General features: G+C 38.7%; 2 protein-coding genes across 5 annotated transcripts in view; one reads left to right on the forward strand and one right to left on the reverse strand.

Annotated features, from left to right (window-relative positions):
- Nucleotides 1-15,162, reverse strand: part of LOC136840030 (uncharacterized) — a 318,614-nt gene that overhangs the window by 290,911 nt on the left and 12,541 nt on the right. The window lies entirely within an intron of this gene.
- LOC136840031 (uncharacterized) overlaps nucleotides 1-15,162 on the forward strand; it is a 78,644-nt gene that overhangs the window by 59,045 nt on the left and 4,437 nt on the right. Inside the window, 7 exon segments of the mRNA XM_067106336.1 lie at nucleotides 2,443-2,927; nucleotides 2,930-3,601; nucleotides 4,129-4,319; nucleotides 5,785-5,889; nucleotides 8,007-8,089; nucleotides 8,914-8,990; nucleotides 13,595-13,632. Coding sequence (XP_066962437.1) covers nucleotides 2,443-2,927; nucleotides 2,930-3,601; nucleotides 4,129-4,319; nucleotides 5,785-5,889; nucleotides 8,007-8,089; nucleotides 8,914-8,990; nucleotides 13,595-13,632 — 1,651 coding nt within the window.

Here is a 15,162-nt window from a genome sequence, read left to right on the forward strand (position 1 = left end):
GTTGAAACCAACATTCTTTGGAGCTTGGAATTTCAAGTCAATGACCTCTGTATGCTTGTTCCATGTGAATAGGCTTCACCTAATGAAATAATAAATAGTTAATACACACGTGCTTATTCACACCTGCCAGGTGTCTGTTTAATACACAGCCCTGCTGTGGGTTTAGTTCTTCGGATGTAGTCTCATAGCAGGAAGAATAATAAGTAGTAAATTGAAATAAATATTTAAAAAAGGTTAACATGATAGTTTCTAATAGTTATCATTTTCAAGCATAAATCACACGGTTAGATATAAGGAATCATAGCAAGAGGCAGATTGGAAAGGAGAGAGAGAGAGAGGGAGGGGGGGGCGGGGGAACTGAACCTGCAAAATGTAATGTTTTTCTTTAAAATTCAAAAAAGATAAATTAGCAATCTTCAGGCCTATGATCAGTCAAAACCTCAGTGATAATTTCATTTGCTAAAACTTGAAGAGCAGCAAGACTGTAGCAAACTATTTCTCTTATATTTACTGAATCATAAAAATTGATATTCTCCCCTTTCCTCAACACTGGATCTTTATCAGCCATCGTTGCTAAATCCAAAATATTTTGTTGATGTTATGCTTTAATAAATTTATAAGACGAAACACTGATAATCATGCAAGTACCTTTAAAATTTATTTATGTTTAAAAACAGTAAGAATTTCTTATTCAGAATTTCAATAAACATGAATCAAGATAAGCAAATTATAAAACGATGAAATGTCTCTTGAAATCCTAAAACAAGGACGCTCAAATCCAAGACCATGGAAGCCATAGCAAACGGGCTTTGGCAATACACGTGGCTTGAAAATCATTGGTTACATGGTCACCCACAAATGTAAGACAATTGGAATACACTGAAGTAATTCAGAACGCAAATAGCAACAAACGGGTTCCCCAGTCAATTGAGCAAGACACGTTAATGTAATCAAGTATTCAGTTTTGTCCAAGTAACTGAGGGTGCGTCCACGCTGCCGGAAAACATGTCACCAACACAAATCATCAACTTATCTCAGACATCTCACAAACCTGTTGAAAACAAGTCAACGACCATCTGTGGTGAGATGAATCTTTGGCAGATGCTGGTTAACCATACAAAGCTGTGATTAGGGCAGCCGAAAATTCGTCGACTCGTATTCAGCATATTTGTGACGTGTGTGCAGTAAGTTCCCGACATGTTTATGACATGTTGTGCTGCAGTGGAGACGCATCCTGAGAGACCATAAGTTCGATCGATGCTGCAAGGAATCTAGCATCATAAACATATGTTATTTCTTACAATATTTCATAATAATAAACAGTTTTGTTCATAGTATCTCATGCATCTCATTTTTCAATTTCCTCATTACTCCCCCAGGCTATTCCGAGCCACCGATTATGTAAAAAAATAAAAATGGGGAAATAACGAAGAGATAATGGCAAAATGGCCGTAATTGAGCATTAGAGTCCACTTAACTGCGTCCTCCACGACGAAATTATACCCCATCTCGGCCTCCCCCAACCCCAAAATAGACCAAGAACCACTGGGTAAAACGATCGTAAACGACCTTGAGGAAAAAATCTCTTGTTTGTCAACAAATCATCCGCGGAAGAAATTGATTCCCGTGTGGTCCTTATGATCCGAGAGTTTATATGATCGTAAGGGTCATTATGTCATTTGTTCGCGCTGCATAATGCGACCTTTTGGGGCTCCGATTGGAGGTCTGGGACTCCCCAGCAGCGGTTCGTTTTATGGTTATAACAAGGGACTACTGGGGCTGGTCGAAGAAATTGGTGTATGTTATGATAGCGCAAACTAATTAGTTTTTTTTTTTTTTTTTTGGTCATCTGATATATAGGTCGAAGTCTCGATACTCTCGGATCTTCCGGATACCGTTGTATATATTGATCACGTTTCAGATTTGGCAGTTCTTATGTGATTCTCAAATGGTCAGTCGTAGAGACGACTGGGTGTAGGTATAAGCCAGTTGCCTGCTATATCTCTTGCTTTATTTATCTTTATATCTTTTTCTTTCTCTTCACATGTTTCTCTAAATTTTGTCTTAACACTATGCATATACACAAAGTTAAGGTGAATTTTCTATGGGTACCCAAGTTAAACAAGTGAGACGCTGCAAAGATGTTTTGCAGACCATCACAAAAATGGCCAATTATAAAGGTCCCAAGGCAAGATAATAGTAGTTTTGAAGCTTGCCACAAGCTTTAGCCGTCTGGTATCAGCGGCAACAGATCAAAGGGAACCCTGAATGCCCATAGAGTCAGTTAATTATCAATACAAAAAATTATCAGAAATTAGTTTATAAATCTGATTTGCTCAAAATCTCTCTCTCTCTCTCTCTCTCTCTCTCTCTCTCTCTCTCTCTCTCTCTCTCTCTCTTTACTCCATACTCACATGAGGAATATTTTCCTTTCGTTTACAGGAACGCTGGCGGAGATAACTACCTTGCAGGTAAGCGACAACCCTCTGAACTTCCCACCCCGTGACGTCATCAATGGCGGCACGAGAGCCATCTTGAGTTTTCTGAAGAGCAAGTGTCCGAAGGGAGAGAAACCTATTACTTCGAGCTCCTCATCTGCACCTCGGAGGAAGGAGAAAGAGGAGGGAGGAGATGAGGAAGATGAGGAGGATGAGGAGGAGGAGGAGAGTGGGGAGACATCCCCTCCGGGAAATCGCATGCGGAGGGGATCGAACTACGTCAGTCATCTGAGAAGGAGACATTTCGGGCAGCGGAGCCAGCCGAGCGAAAACGCCGACGAGGTAAAAGGCGATTGGGAGGGCGTCCCTGGTGTTGAAATACGTAGAGAAGAAGAGGAGGAAGAAGTAGAAGAAGATAGAGCAGAAGAAGAGGAAGAAGAGAGAATCACATATGGGAGAGTGGCAGTGACCAGGAAGAGGAAATAGGTGGAATGTCAGAAACGACAGATGAGATAGCCAGCAGCGGAGGTCATTACAAGCGCAAGCGCCCAAACAGGAGCTCTTCCACTAGCGCAGCTTCTAGCATGCGCTACCTCTCCGCGTCTCCTAATAGCCTTCAAATAGCCATTAAGGATGGGAGAGAAACATCAGACTACTTAAACTTACGAGAAGCCCTAGACAGCGGCCGAGACACCCTAGGTAGACCTCCCAGTCCCAACTCACCTTGTCTTCTGACGCCAAACATCGAATTCCCGAGGAGACCCCAATACGACTTGACGACTCAGCAAAGCCTCGAGGACGAGTGTCCCTTCAAGGACGAGAATTGTCCCTCTTGGACCTGCGACTGTTTTAAGAACTCGTCGCCACTATCCAAAGACAAATTGAAGGTCATTAACAAATTGCCTGACGACGCCATTAAGCAAAGACTTCTAAACAGCATGACAGGAGGTCAGGGTCAGTTTGACCTTCACCAGTGCATGATGTTCAACGACCTGCAAGGGAGAGAGAGCGCTGCCCATCGGAGAAGCCTCCACTTACGCCTCCAGAAGGATAATATTGAAATTGAGGACGACCTCGAGAGTCTGGAGGGCGACATCGGTGAAGGATATCGACGACCTCATAGCGAGCCTGTGGGGGAAAAGGAGAAGGAGTGTCACAGACAGGTAGGATATGGCATTTCCCAAAGTAGGATTATCCATGAAACACCTTTTCCTAAACCAGTGGGAAATCATCCTTCCAGAACCTGTCTCCAAGGGATAGTAGCTTCCATGAAAGATTTTTTCATACGTAAAAAAAACTGAGACGAAGTCAAGACTCAGTACCCTCCATCTTTGTTAAGATATGAAAAGAAATTCCCCAATTCAGTCTAGACTTGACAAGATTTTATATCACTAACCTATGCCAAAGTATTGTCAAAATATTAGGATCAATTCCACAAGACTGAAGGGCTTCGGCTAGTTTACAAAGCATCAGCCTTTATCGAAATTTAACAATCAGTATTATAAGTCAGGACTTCATATCACCAACCTATGTCAAAGTATCGTCATAACTTACAAGCCAATTCCACAAGAATAGCCTGGCAAATCTTACATAGCAACCAACCTTTGTCAAAGCATACCAACCAATGCTAAAAAGTCGGATGACATAAACAAGAATCCTAATACTAATATATCTCATTCAACTTCACCAGATGAGCGCCGAGACTGTGCTGCCATTACCCATCGTCAGCCTACAGCTCCCGAGCCCTCACGATTTGCGCGCGGGGTGCTCCGGGAAAAGATGCAGAAGGCCCTTGACTAGAAGGGCAGGCTCGGACGGTTTTCGGAAGAGTAAACAGGGAATGGCTACTAGGATGAACAGCAGAGATATACAGAAACCTAAGTATGGAGTGTTTATATATATATATAATTATAATTTCAGCTAAGGCCACAGGTACCTTGAAAGTGTGTTGAAATAACACGAATGCACCTTGCACTTCTTTCTTTTAGTTTTGCTGTTGCCTTAGCTGCATTTATTGTCACATCAATTGTGACAAAAGTATACATATATAAAATGAATAAGTAAGTACACAGACATAAATACATTACATATATATATATATATATATATATATATATATATATATATATATATATATATATATATAATATATATATAACAAATAATATATATATACTGTATATATATATATATATATATATATATATATATATATATATATATATATATATATATAATTCTTGTAAAGAATAACAAATTATAATACATTGTAAAATTAACTTAATCTTGACATACATCTCTTCACATTTCATTTCGAATCTTAACCAAACCATGCACCATGGAAATAAACTTGTATATAGAACGAAAATGTTTATGTGTCAGTATATGTCCAAATTAATTTTAAACGATCCATTTTGTTAAATAATTGTTTGATATATGATAACCAACGGTTTTTAAGCAGAGTAAAAAATATAACAGGACTTTCCCATACAATATTATTAAAATATTTGGGCTGAGGTGGACTATATCTCATGATAGGCACAAATCTCATTAAAACAAGAAATTAATTGTTTTCAGAACAGGGAAGTTGATAAGAGAGTCCAGACATACTGAAATACCTGTTACCATGATGAACAATATTTTTAATGCGATGGAACAATCAAAGAAATCCACTTTTCTGGCCCAAGCCAGAAGAAAGCAAGACAAAGGGGGAATGGTGGGGAGGGCTTAATCCCGAAGGAGGAATTAGACATGAAAAACTGAAGGGAGAAAAGTATTCCAGAGTCTTGTGGTAGAAGGAAATAAACAGTCACGAAACCGTGCAATCTAATGATTACTGTGAGTTAGTGTAGTATGCACTTTGTGTTGGGACTCGGGACATGTAAGTTCAATTAAAACAAAAAATAAACCATCTGCATTGTTTTTAGAGCCTTGTCGATTCCCATGAATTTTCAAACGTGAAGAATTAACGGAATATTATAAAAAAAAGGGGGGGAGGGGGAATAAAGATTTACAAAAGAGCTGTCTTTTGCTGTTCCACTATTTTGGCAAAATTCAAAAGTAATGATTCACGCACATGGTGTTTCACTGCTCTTTCTCTTTAGGCAAATTTGTGCATCAATTGCCATCAAGATTAACATCTCATGATTCATACACGAACTCTTTTGCCACAAAGATTCACAGCTAAATTCCCACATGAGCTATTTTATCACCGTTCCACTTGAGGCATATGTAAGAAAAGTGACTAAATTTCAGTTTTAAAGATTCATAATTTCCTGCTTCGCTTCTGCTACAAAATTAGCGAGCGCAGTGCCGTCAGCCTTCATATCTCATGACTTCATTGCAGGCTGGTGACGGTCAGTGAAGTCCACAGAAGAGCCAGGGAGGAACGTCGAAGGCAACGAGAGAAACTCGCAGCAACGAGGGAAATGGTGGCGAGACAGAGGCTGAGGTGAGTGAGTTTGTTGATCTCAAGGACTCTTCTTCTTCTTCTCAGATTCATCCATGGTCTGGGTCACTGTTTTTGAAATGAGCTTCTTCCAGATGTTCCTTATCTTAAACAGCTCATTTTGGCAAGTTTTTAGTTTTCTGTAAAAGAAAACTATTGTGCCGGCTTTGTCTGTCCGTCCGCACTTTTTTCCGTCCGCCCTCAGATCTTAAAAACTACTGAGGCTAGAGGCCTGCAAATTGGTATGTTGGTCATCCACTCTCCAATCATCCAACATACCAAACTGCAACCCTCTAGCCTCAGTAGTTTTTATTTTATTTAAGGTTAAAATTAGCCACGATCGTGCTTCTGGCAACGATGTACGACAGGCCACCACCGGGCCGTGATTAAAGTTTCATGGGCCACGGCTCATACAGCCCTACATCGAGACCACCGAAAGATAGATCTATTTTCGGTGGCCTTGATTATACGTTGTACTGAAAACTCGATTGCGCTGAGGAAACTTCGGCGCATTTTTACTCTTTTTTTTTTTTTTTTACCCACGGATGCCCCTTCCTGACCGTTTTTTGTTTACGATTAAGCTGGCGTTATACCAAGCACGGACTCTTGATAAGAAGCTCCATTCTTGACTCCGACCCTTCTTATTTTTCCGGGCTTGGGAGCGTCACCGAGTTGGGCTGGCTTGTTTCCCCCAGTATCTAAGCTGCCTTACAGAATACTGCAATCCATAATACCGCAATCTCTTCTCCTTTTCTCCTGTATAGGTAGACGAGTTGAATACAGTACCCCTCAGAGTACGTCTGACGTCTGAGGTCAATGATTACGAATGAAATGACGGAAGGAAACAGGCAGGGTGTAATTGCTCTCCGATTAAGGCGTTTCTTAGTCCAGGTCCCGTGACGGGAGAACGAGTCCCAAACAACTCTGGGGTAACGAGTTTAAAGAGGAAATCTATGGCCATTAAGTTCCCGCGGACTCTTTGTTTTTTTGTTTTTTTTATTAATAGAAGTAATGGTTTCCTCTGATCCATCATACTTAAATACTTATACCTATCAGATGAAAGTAAAAGGGAAAATTACGGAGGACGGAAGAAATTATTTGAATCATGACTAAAGACCGGGCAGGATAAATTGATACCTCAAGGGTTAAAGAACGCCAAGGTTATTTTTATACTTTTGTTTGTATACGCTGCTATTTATATATTTTGTTTACACACACACACACACACACACACACACAACTCACTGCCTTACTCACCCTACTCTTTAGCATGCAATCTTCTAATTCTTTTATTATTTAGACGCTATCATTCTAACACTTCTGCCACATCGTAACCCTACCAAGACTTCTGTATTAAACGTTTGTCACAAACCCATCCTCTTTCGTTCTCTCCACATGATTAAACCACTTCGTAACACTGATCCATCTGTGAGCTCATGCAGATCTTAGCCATATCTCGATATTTCTGTGTTTCAGTACTTGACATTCTTCTCAGTCCTCCTGCTGCCATTTTATCTCATACTCAATTCCAGTCGTTCATGATTGGTTCAAGGATTAGGAACTGTCAGTTCCAGACTTTCATAGTTAGTTCAAGGATTAGGAACTGTCAATTCCAGACTTTCACAACTGGTTCCAGGGGACTTTCATAACGGGTCCCAAGGTTAAAAACTGTCAGTTCCAGACTTCCCCAAAAGGGGTCGAGAATGTTGGCCGAAAAAAAAATCACTGATTTCAATGATCTTGATCGTCAAAATACAACCAAAGGCTTTTGGTCTACCTCTTGATATGCCATTCTATTTTGCCTTACAAATAACTAAAATCCTCTGCAAGTTTAGCCAATACTGATCTTACTCCTAGGTGATACTGACTAACCATGACCAAAAATCCAGTGGCCTTTAGATTGGAAAATCTACTTCAAGCAGCCCTTGCGAGTCAAGATGTCTCACTTTTGAATCAAAAAAACATTTCTACTATATTCTACCTGATACAAATTTAACATAATCTTATCTTTATCTATTATTCGATAAAGCAATGAATTCAGTGAATAATGCCACCTCTCGCCATACCGTTTGGAGAATTTATTGAAATTTATTCATTGAAATATTTTTTATTTTCTTTAGGAGTGACGAGGAGCTGGATGCTTGGAGAGAAGAAGCGAGAGAAATGCAACTGCGGCAACAGCAGCATTATAGTTTGCATCCAGGTAATGGAGGAATACTCCTTCATGATTTTTCATTCCAGTTTACTGTCTGCGTTTTGTAGTTATGCCTGTGATTATTCGTTTAAATGTCAGTTATACTGTATAGCTGAATCACGAAGATATGGAACGTGGTGAACGTATAAATAAAGTCTATTGCTGTTTGCCCTTAGTCAGTTATAATATAAAGCTTTTCACATTGTCTCATTGTGGACTTGTATATGTGTGCTTGTTATATACACTTCGTGTGGGACTTTGTGGAGACAGGATTTGAATTTCCTATAATAAATTTATTTCCATTGGTTTTATAAAGTCTTGTCTATATTTTTGAGCCTTCAAATGCGAAGATATAATGGGATAAATGCTAAAAAAACCTAACAAATAAAATCCTAATAAAGATTCACGCACAGGCTGTCTTACTGCTGATCCACTTTTTTTGCAAAATTCAGCACTAATGAATAACGTATGGGCTGATTCATTGCTGTTTCTCTGTAGGCAAATTTGTGTGTGTGTGTGTGTGTGTGTGTGTGTGTGTGTGCGTGTGTGTGGCCAAATAAACGCAAATTTTCAAAGGTGTCACCAGGTAAGCCAAGACCTTTAGCAAGGTCACATGTCCCAACTTATCAAATCCAAAAATTTAACAACATAAAAAATAGCTACGTCACTTTAATCAGTCTGTTCCAGTTCGTTCCAATTTGTTCTCGTGACAATGACCCCTTTCCAGGAATGAGAACGTTCTTCCAGGAATGAAAATGTTCTTCGGTTCCACGCCAATTTTCTGGCTTGTCTTCCTAATTCTTCTCATTCTTCTTCTTCTTTCCAATTTCCAGATTTATTTTTGCCGGCCGTCTGCGAGGCACCATTTGCGGTTGATGGCACTACCCTAACGCCCAGGGCACGTGCAAGGGTGAGTGTGGCATCAGCTCTTATTCTCTGTAATTAAGTTAGCTTGTAATCTTTGTTAGATTTTCTTTGCTTCTTTTTTCTGTTTTTCGCATGTAATTTTATATTGTTCATTTGTCCGTTTATTCATTCAGCATATCTTCTCACTTTCGCTTCGGTATTCTTCCGTCGCTTCTTTGCGTAATTCCTTTTTATCCTTACAAAACAGCTTCGTCCTCTTTTACTGTATTCTTTGTTACATAATTTCACGTCCTCGCTGCATTTTCGATCTAAAGTTGTTCCTATATTCAAGAGCTAATTTTTGCTTGCGTCAGTTTTATTACAATCCAAATATTTTTATAATATTTTGAGAATATCCTTCGTGTATCCCAGCGTCAACGTAATTAGTTTGTGTTGGTTATTACTCATTTATTTTCTACGTCTTCATACTGCTCTCATCCTCCTTTATAACTTGTTTCATATTAATCACTGTTTTCATTTTAGCTAAATTTGTTATTCTACATTTCACTGATATTCTTTCCTCTCACTGTTTAACATTTCTCAAGATTTAACTTCTTTGCTTGCAATCTCCTCCTCTCGCTTTCAATGTATCCTTGACCTCATTCGTTCTGTTCAATATTTAATTCTGTAATGTCACATTTTCCATTCTCCCTTCACATTTTAGTCTTTTTCAATTTCTCTGCATTTCTTTATGTTCCCCAATTTGTTTCCATCCTATTCTTAACCCACCTTTTACCGTGATTGCTTCACATTCTTCCCCTATACTTACACACTCTTATCCTTTCATTTCCTCACCCATCACATCAAAATCCGACCGGGGACATTCACAAGACTGGTCTTTTGAACGCCGCATCAAAGCGTTAAGAAGTTATACCTACTGAACGAACCCCCACCCAGGACCCTCCCTACCCTACGAGACCAGCATACCACCGCCCCCCACTCCCCAGCTCCGACCACAACAATTTTTCGTTAACCCAAATGTCACGACATGTCGACGCCCAAATCACGGCGTCGTAAGTATATACGGTTTGCAATTCGCCTTTGCGTCATGCGATTGTGTGTGTGGTTTCCTTTTTTTTGGGTGGGGGGAGGGGGCGGGAGGTAAAGTTTAGATAGCGCTCTCATTTCGAGATTACAGAACGATATTTATGGCGGGAGATTCGCCCCAAAAAATTGCTCGGCGAATGACAATCGAATTATTATATCTGTCTCAAAGTTAGCTTTTTTGAGAATCTTGTTTATTCGCGCGCTGAATCAAATAACACGTCCTAATGTTACGTTCCGGCCCTGTCTTCGGATAGTATTTTTAATAAATTCGTGCATTCTTCCATCACTCGTTGCTTGAAGACAATATATATATATTTATTTCCTCGTGAGTTATTTTGGCTTTGCTATAAATGGCCGAGGAGTAAGTCACAATTCCCCCGATTGGAAATTCTCGGGAATTATACATGACCTTTCCGATTCCAAGTTCTGGGCAACGATTATGTAAATAAAAAATAACAATAATAAAAATTACAGTCTGTGACGTAGCCTCTATGACGTGGCTTTCCTTCCACCGTCCTGGATAAGATTTCCTTCGCTAGACGTCCAAAGAATATTTTTTCTTTATTTAACCAATTAAATAAGTATATGCAAATCATTAGTTGGTTAAAAATAATTTACATATTTATTTCTTTCGTACTGTATTCACTTTTATTGATTCGATTGCTATTTATTTAATCATTATATTCGGTTTTGAGTGAGTTATTTAATGTATGATACTAATAACATCTTTTTTCTATTTTTTTTTTTTTTTACGCGGAGGCTTAGACTGCAACTTCATGTCCAATTGGCTTGCTCCGTATGAATTTAAGCTCATTGCCAATAATAATAATAATAATAATAATAATAATAATAATAATAATAATAATAATAATGATAATAATGATGCTGCTATTAGAAACAGCGTACATAGTGAGAAAAGCGATGGGTTCCTAAGGAGGCACGGTGACTGAGATAATACAATAATAATAATAATAATAATAATAATAATAATAATAATAATAATAATAATAATAATAATAATAATAATAATAAATAAATAAATAAATAAATATATAAAAAACAAAATCATAATAAACGATTACAGTGAAATTTATAGAATTCAAGAAGTTATTGGCAAAACATATCTTCTATACACTAGGATTATGTGTACTAGCAACATCAACATTGCCTACAGAATTCTCAACGTCCTACGCAATAAATTGTTTATTTCTCTAGTTACATCGACAACTCCTCCTTCGCACGCCCTTCTTTTCTCGCTTTCTTGAAAAATGGACAAAGTCTCCTTACTCGAGCTTGTAAGAAGAGGAACAACTTCTCCCTCAATTGAGTCTAGCAAACGTTCTTCCATCGTTTCTAGTCTTTAGCGCGACTTAACACCACGAGAAATCAAAGATACGACGCGATTTATAGTTTCTAAAATGACCAAAATTTTTTCCTGGGCATTTCGTTCTACAGAACCAATACTCTATACTGAGCCCTAAGGATTATACTGCCCTCAAATGGAAAACTGCAGTATCTGCAAAATTTTCGAAATTGAGATATGCCACCTATTGGGCTCGTGAAACACTAATACACAAGTTCCTGCAGTTTCAGAATGATTCTTCAACGCTTTCCACGAGTATTTAGGGGGTTCTATTTGCAGTATCTGCAAAATCGGTAGTAAGGCAAGGGAAAACTGCAGTATCTACTATTTTACTGTTTTGTATTTTTGCAGATACTGCAGTCTTCCATTTTAGGGCAGTACATAGCCATGTAAACTTTCAAAATGTCTAACCTGCCGTCTTGTTAATATTTCCTTAAAGGATGTTGAAACCAGTTTACACTACGCCAGAAGTAGCAATTTATTTAGAAACTCAAAAGTGTGTTAATTTTGGAATTCCAGAGTAACGCAAGTTACCCTTAAATTCAAACAAGAGGGAACCAAATCAATACATATTTTAGGAGTACAGGCCATTGGGAGGGACAACCTAACCCCTTTTCCTAGACCAGGCCAGTACAAAACAAAGACATGAAGAAGAGCAGGCCTTAATTATGAAGGATGCTATAAACCTTCAGCCTCCTGGAGGAAAGGAAGTTATAAGAGATCAAGGAAAACTGAGGCAGGAAGAAAATCCCGCAGTTTGACAACGGAACGAAATAAACCCTGACGGACCTTGTAATCCTAAGAGGATTACAGATGCAGCATGCCATGACATTTCCAGAGGGTTTCTGCCGGCATTAATTTATATCAACAAATCCCAGCGCTCGTTGCTTCGTAGTAAAATATAAACCTCGACCAGGAAATCCCAAGGCCGTTTAATAAGAGAAGATCCTAAAGACTAAATCTTTGAGTTCTGTCAGGACATAATACTGAATGTAACATGGGAGTTTTCCGAGATACAGGGATTTCGTGAGCTGTGACTTAGATTGCTAGTGCACCTGACATGCCCGAGACGGGCAAAACTTTCGCAGTTTTATCAATTTCTGCTGCAATGCAAGCAAGCTTAGGTCCCGTTTCTGTTTTTTAAAATATGGATGGTGAATATTTCGTTTCTTTCTTTCTTTCCTTAAACCTTCAGCTGACAACCTTTATGGAATGAATCGACAGATTACAAACCCAATGGGGCTCCAAACGGAAATCGGCCTGCAGAGAGAGGTATGCATAGGAAAAGGTGATAAACATATAATATAGGAAAAGGTGACAAACATATAATATAGGAAAAGGTGATAAACTAATAATAAATAATAGATAAATCAAGCCGATACGCCTGAAATTCAGGATACTTGAGCAGAGAGCAGGAGAATGAGAAGCTCAGTCCTCGATTCAGTGCAGGAGTGTATGCTCCGGTTTTCTCATTACTTTTAAATACGAAACTTTAATCAACACATTCACTATGGATCATCATTAAACAACTTGATAATGAGGCTAACAAGTCCAGCTCAAGTACCTGTTTTCTAATGGTGACAAAATGACAGTAACACGGGGGTGAAGGGGGGCTATCGAACCGCATTACCCAATTTTGGCTTTTTATTTTCTACGACACCTGACATTCTCAGGCGCAGTTCTCTGTATTTCTCTAAAAGCTAATAACAACTGAATTTCTTGTTGCGTGTGGAATCTAAAGATTACTAGAATTAATACCTAATTTTAATTTTACATTACGGCATTGTCTTCACGGCATTACCCAATAATCCTAGTATTACAAAAAAAAATAACAATTGCTACTTAATACGCATTGTCAACTCAACTCCACTTTTACCTAAAGACGCCATGATTGCTCCCCATCTTCGGCTATTAGTTGCAGAGCCTTAGGTCCTTTATTTATAATCAGCTTCCTCTAATCTCCTCCCTCTTGGCTGTCTAACTTCTTTAACTTTACTTTTGCTTCCCTTTTCACTCCGTATTTAAATCTCTTCTTCTTCTTCTCCTTCTTCTTCTTCTTCGTCGTCTTCTTCTTCTTCTCCTTCTTCTTCTTCTTCGTCTTCTTCTTCTTCTTCTTTATATAATAATAATAATAATAATAATAATAATAATAATAATAATAATAATAATAATAATAAAAATGTTTTTGTTCTTGACAGATAAAGCCGAGAGACCACAAACGATCGTCGAGTCCTTCGTAAGTATCGTTGTGACCCATTAATATATTATGATGACCAGTTCAAGGAACTCAGTTGGTGTACAGAGAGAGAGAGAGAGAAACTTATTGGTTTACATCAATGCCATTATAGCATCAATTGCCATCGATTTTAATATATATGTAGATATATATATATATATATATATAGAGAGAGAGAGGAGAGAGAGAGAGAGAGAGACTGACAGGCTCATCTCAATGCTGCCATTACAGCATCAATGGCCATCGATTTTAATATATATATTAATATATATATATATATATATATATTGTTACGTGTGAGGGTCTTGCTTGATCATGTATTATTCAATTTACGTAATTTTACGGCCCTGCAAACCAAGATTACACGAACCTGCCACTTGAAGCCAAAAAGTTAACCTCAAAGACAGTCGTTAATTAGCCAAAGGTCGCCAGTTAAGGGTATTAACCTTAACAAAACATTTGAGATGAATTTGATTTTAAACGAACGGTTCTTCAAACATTCGGACTTGAGGCATACAAAGCATCGAGATTTAACCTGATTTTTGCTTACCCTAAATCCTAGGTATTTTACTGGAATAACGAGGTTGAAGCTAACAATATAATAATGAGGCTTAATCTAGACTTCGTAAACACATATACACTAAGTGGTGGCTGAAGGAAGAAAACAAAGAAAAAATGTGAAATACAGAAAAGAGTAAAAAGAATGGACGAAGTTCGAACAGCACACGACTATACCTTAATGACGTAAGTTGGCCGATTTTTACAACGGACGTGCTGAAGTTGGTGTGTGTTTGCTCCACCATTCACTAATAAAATAATAGACAAAGGGGGACAGGGCCCCTTCTGAGACGTCAGCTCGCACGCCGGCTAGTTTCTTTCTGTCGTTCCCTGACCGGCTGGGTCAAAACAGGCCTACAGTCATGCCTTAGGCGTCTATGCCCTGTTAAAACATTCTCTCCGCCACGAGAGACAGGTGAAAGGAAAAAAGGACCTTAGGACCACCTATTCTTAAAGTTGAATATGGAATTTCTCCTATGGGGTTAAATGCCTAAATGCCCTATTCCTTTCTCCAACGGATGCTACAGTTTGAACTGAAGACGCTCCTAATGCGGACAATGGCTTTTCCGGTCTTGGTCAGGCTGATATTATTTACAATCAAATGTTACGAGGGGCTAACAGCAGTAAATTTATAAAAATATATATATATATATATATATAGAGAGAGAGAGAGAGAGAGAGAGAGAGAGAGAGATCAGCTCCATCTCCACCGTGCCACGCTCCTTTTCAGAAGAACCCCAAAATCACAAAGGCGTCAGTGGTTTAGCGTTCTTCAAGAACACCACAAAAGTCTTTTGCACAAAGAAGTATAGAAGTCCGGTACAAAAAATAAGTAAATAAATAAAAGGGGGTGGGGGGAGCGCCGACCCCGAAAGCGAAAAGAATTTGGGGAAGCCATTTACCCGAGCACTCATCATAATGATCACGTGACCATTGTACGTAGAGCTGTGCTGGGAAGATGGCACGACACCA

The sequence above is a fragment of the Macrobrachium rosenbergii genome, chromosome 7 (genome assembly GCF_040412425.1).
Source record: "Macrobrachium rosenbergii isolate ZJJX-2024 chromosome 7, ASM4041242v1, whole genome shotgun sequence".
NCBI lineage: Eukaryota > Metazoa > Arthropoda > Malacostraca > Decapoda > Palaemonidae > Macrobrachium > Macrobrachium rosenbergii.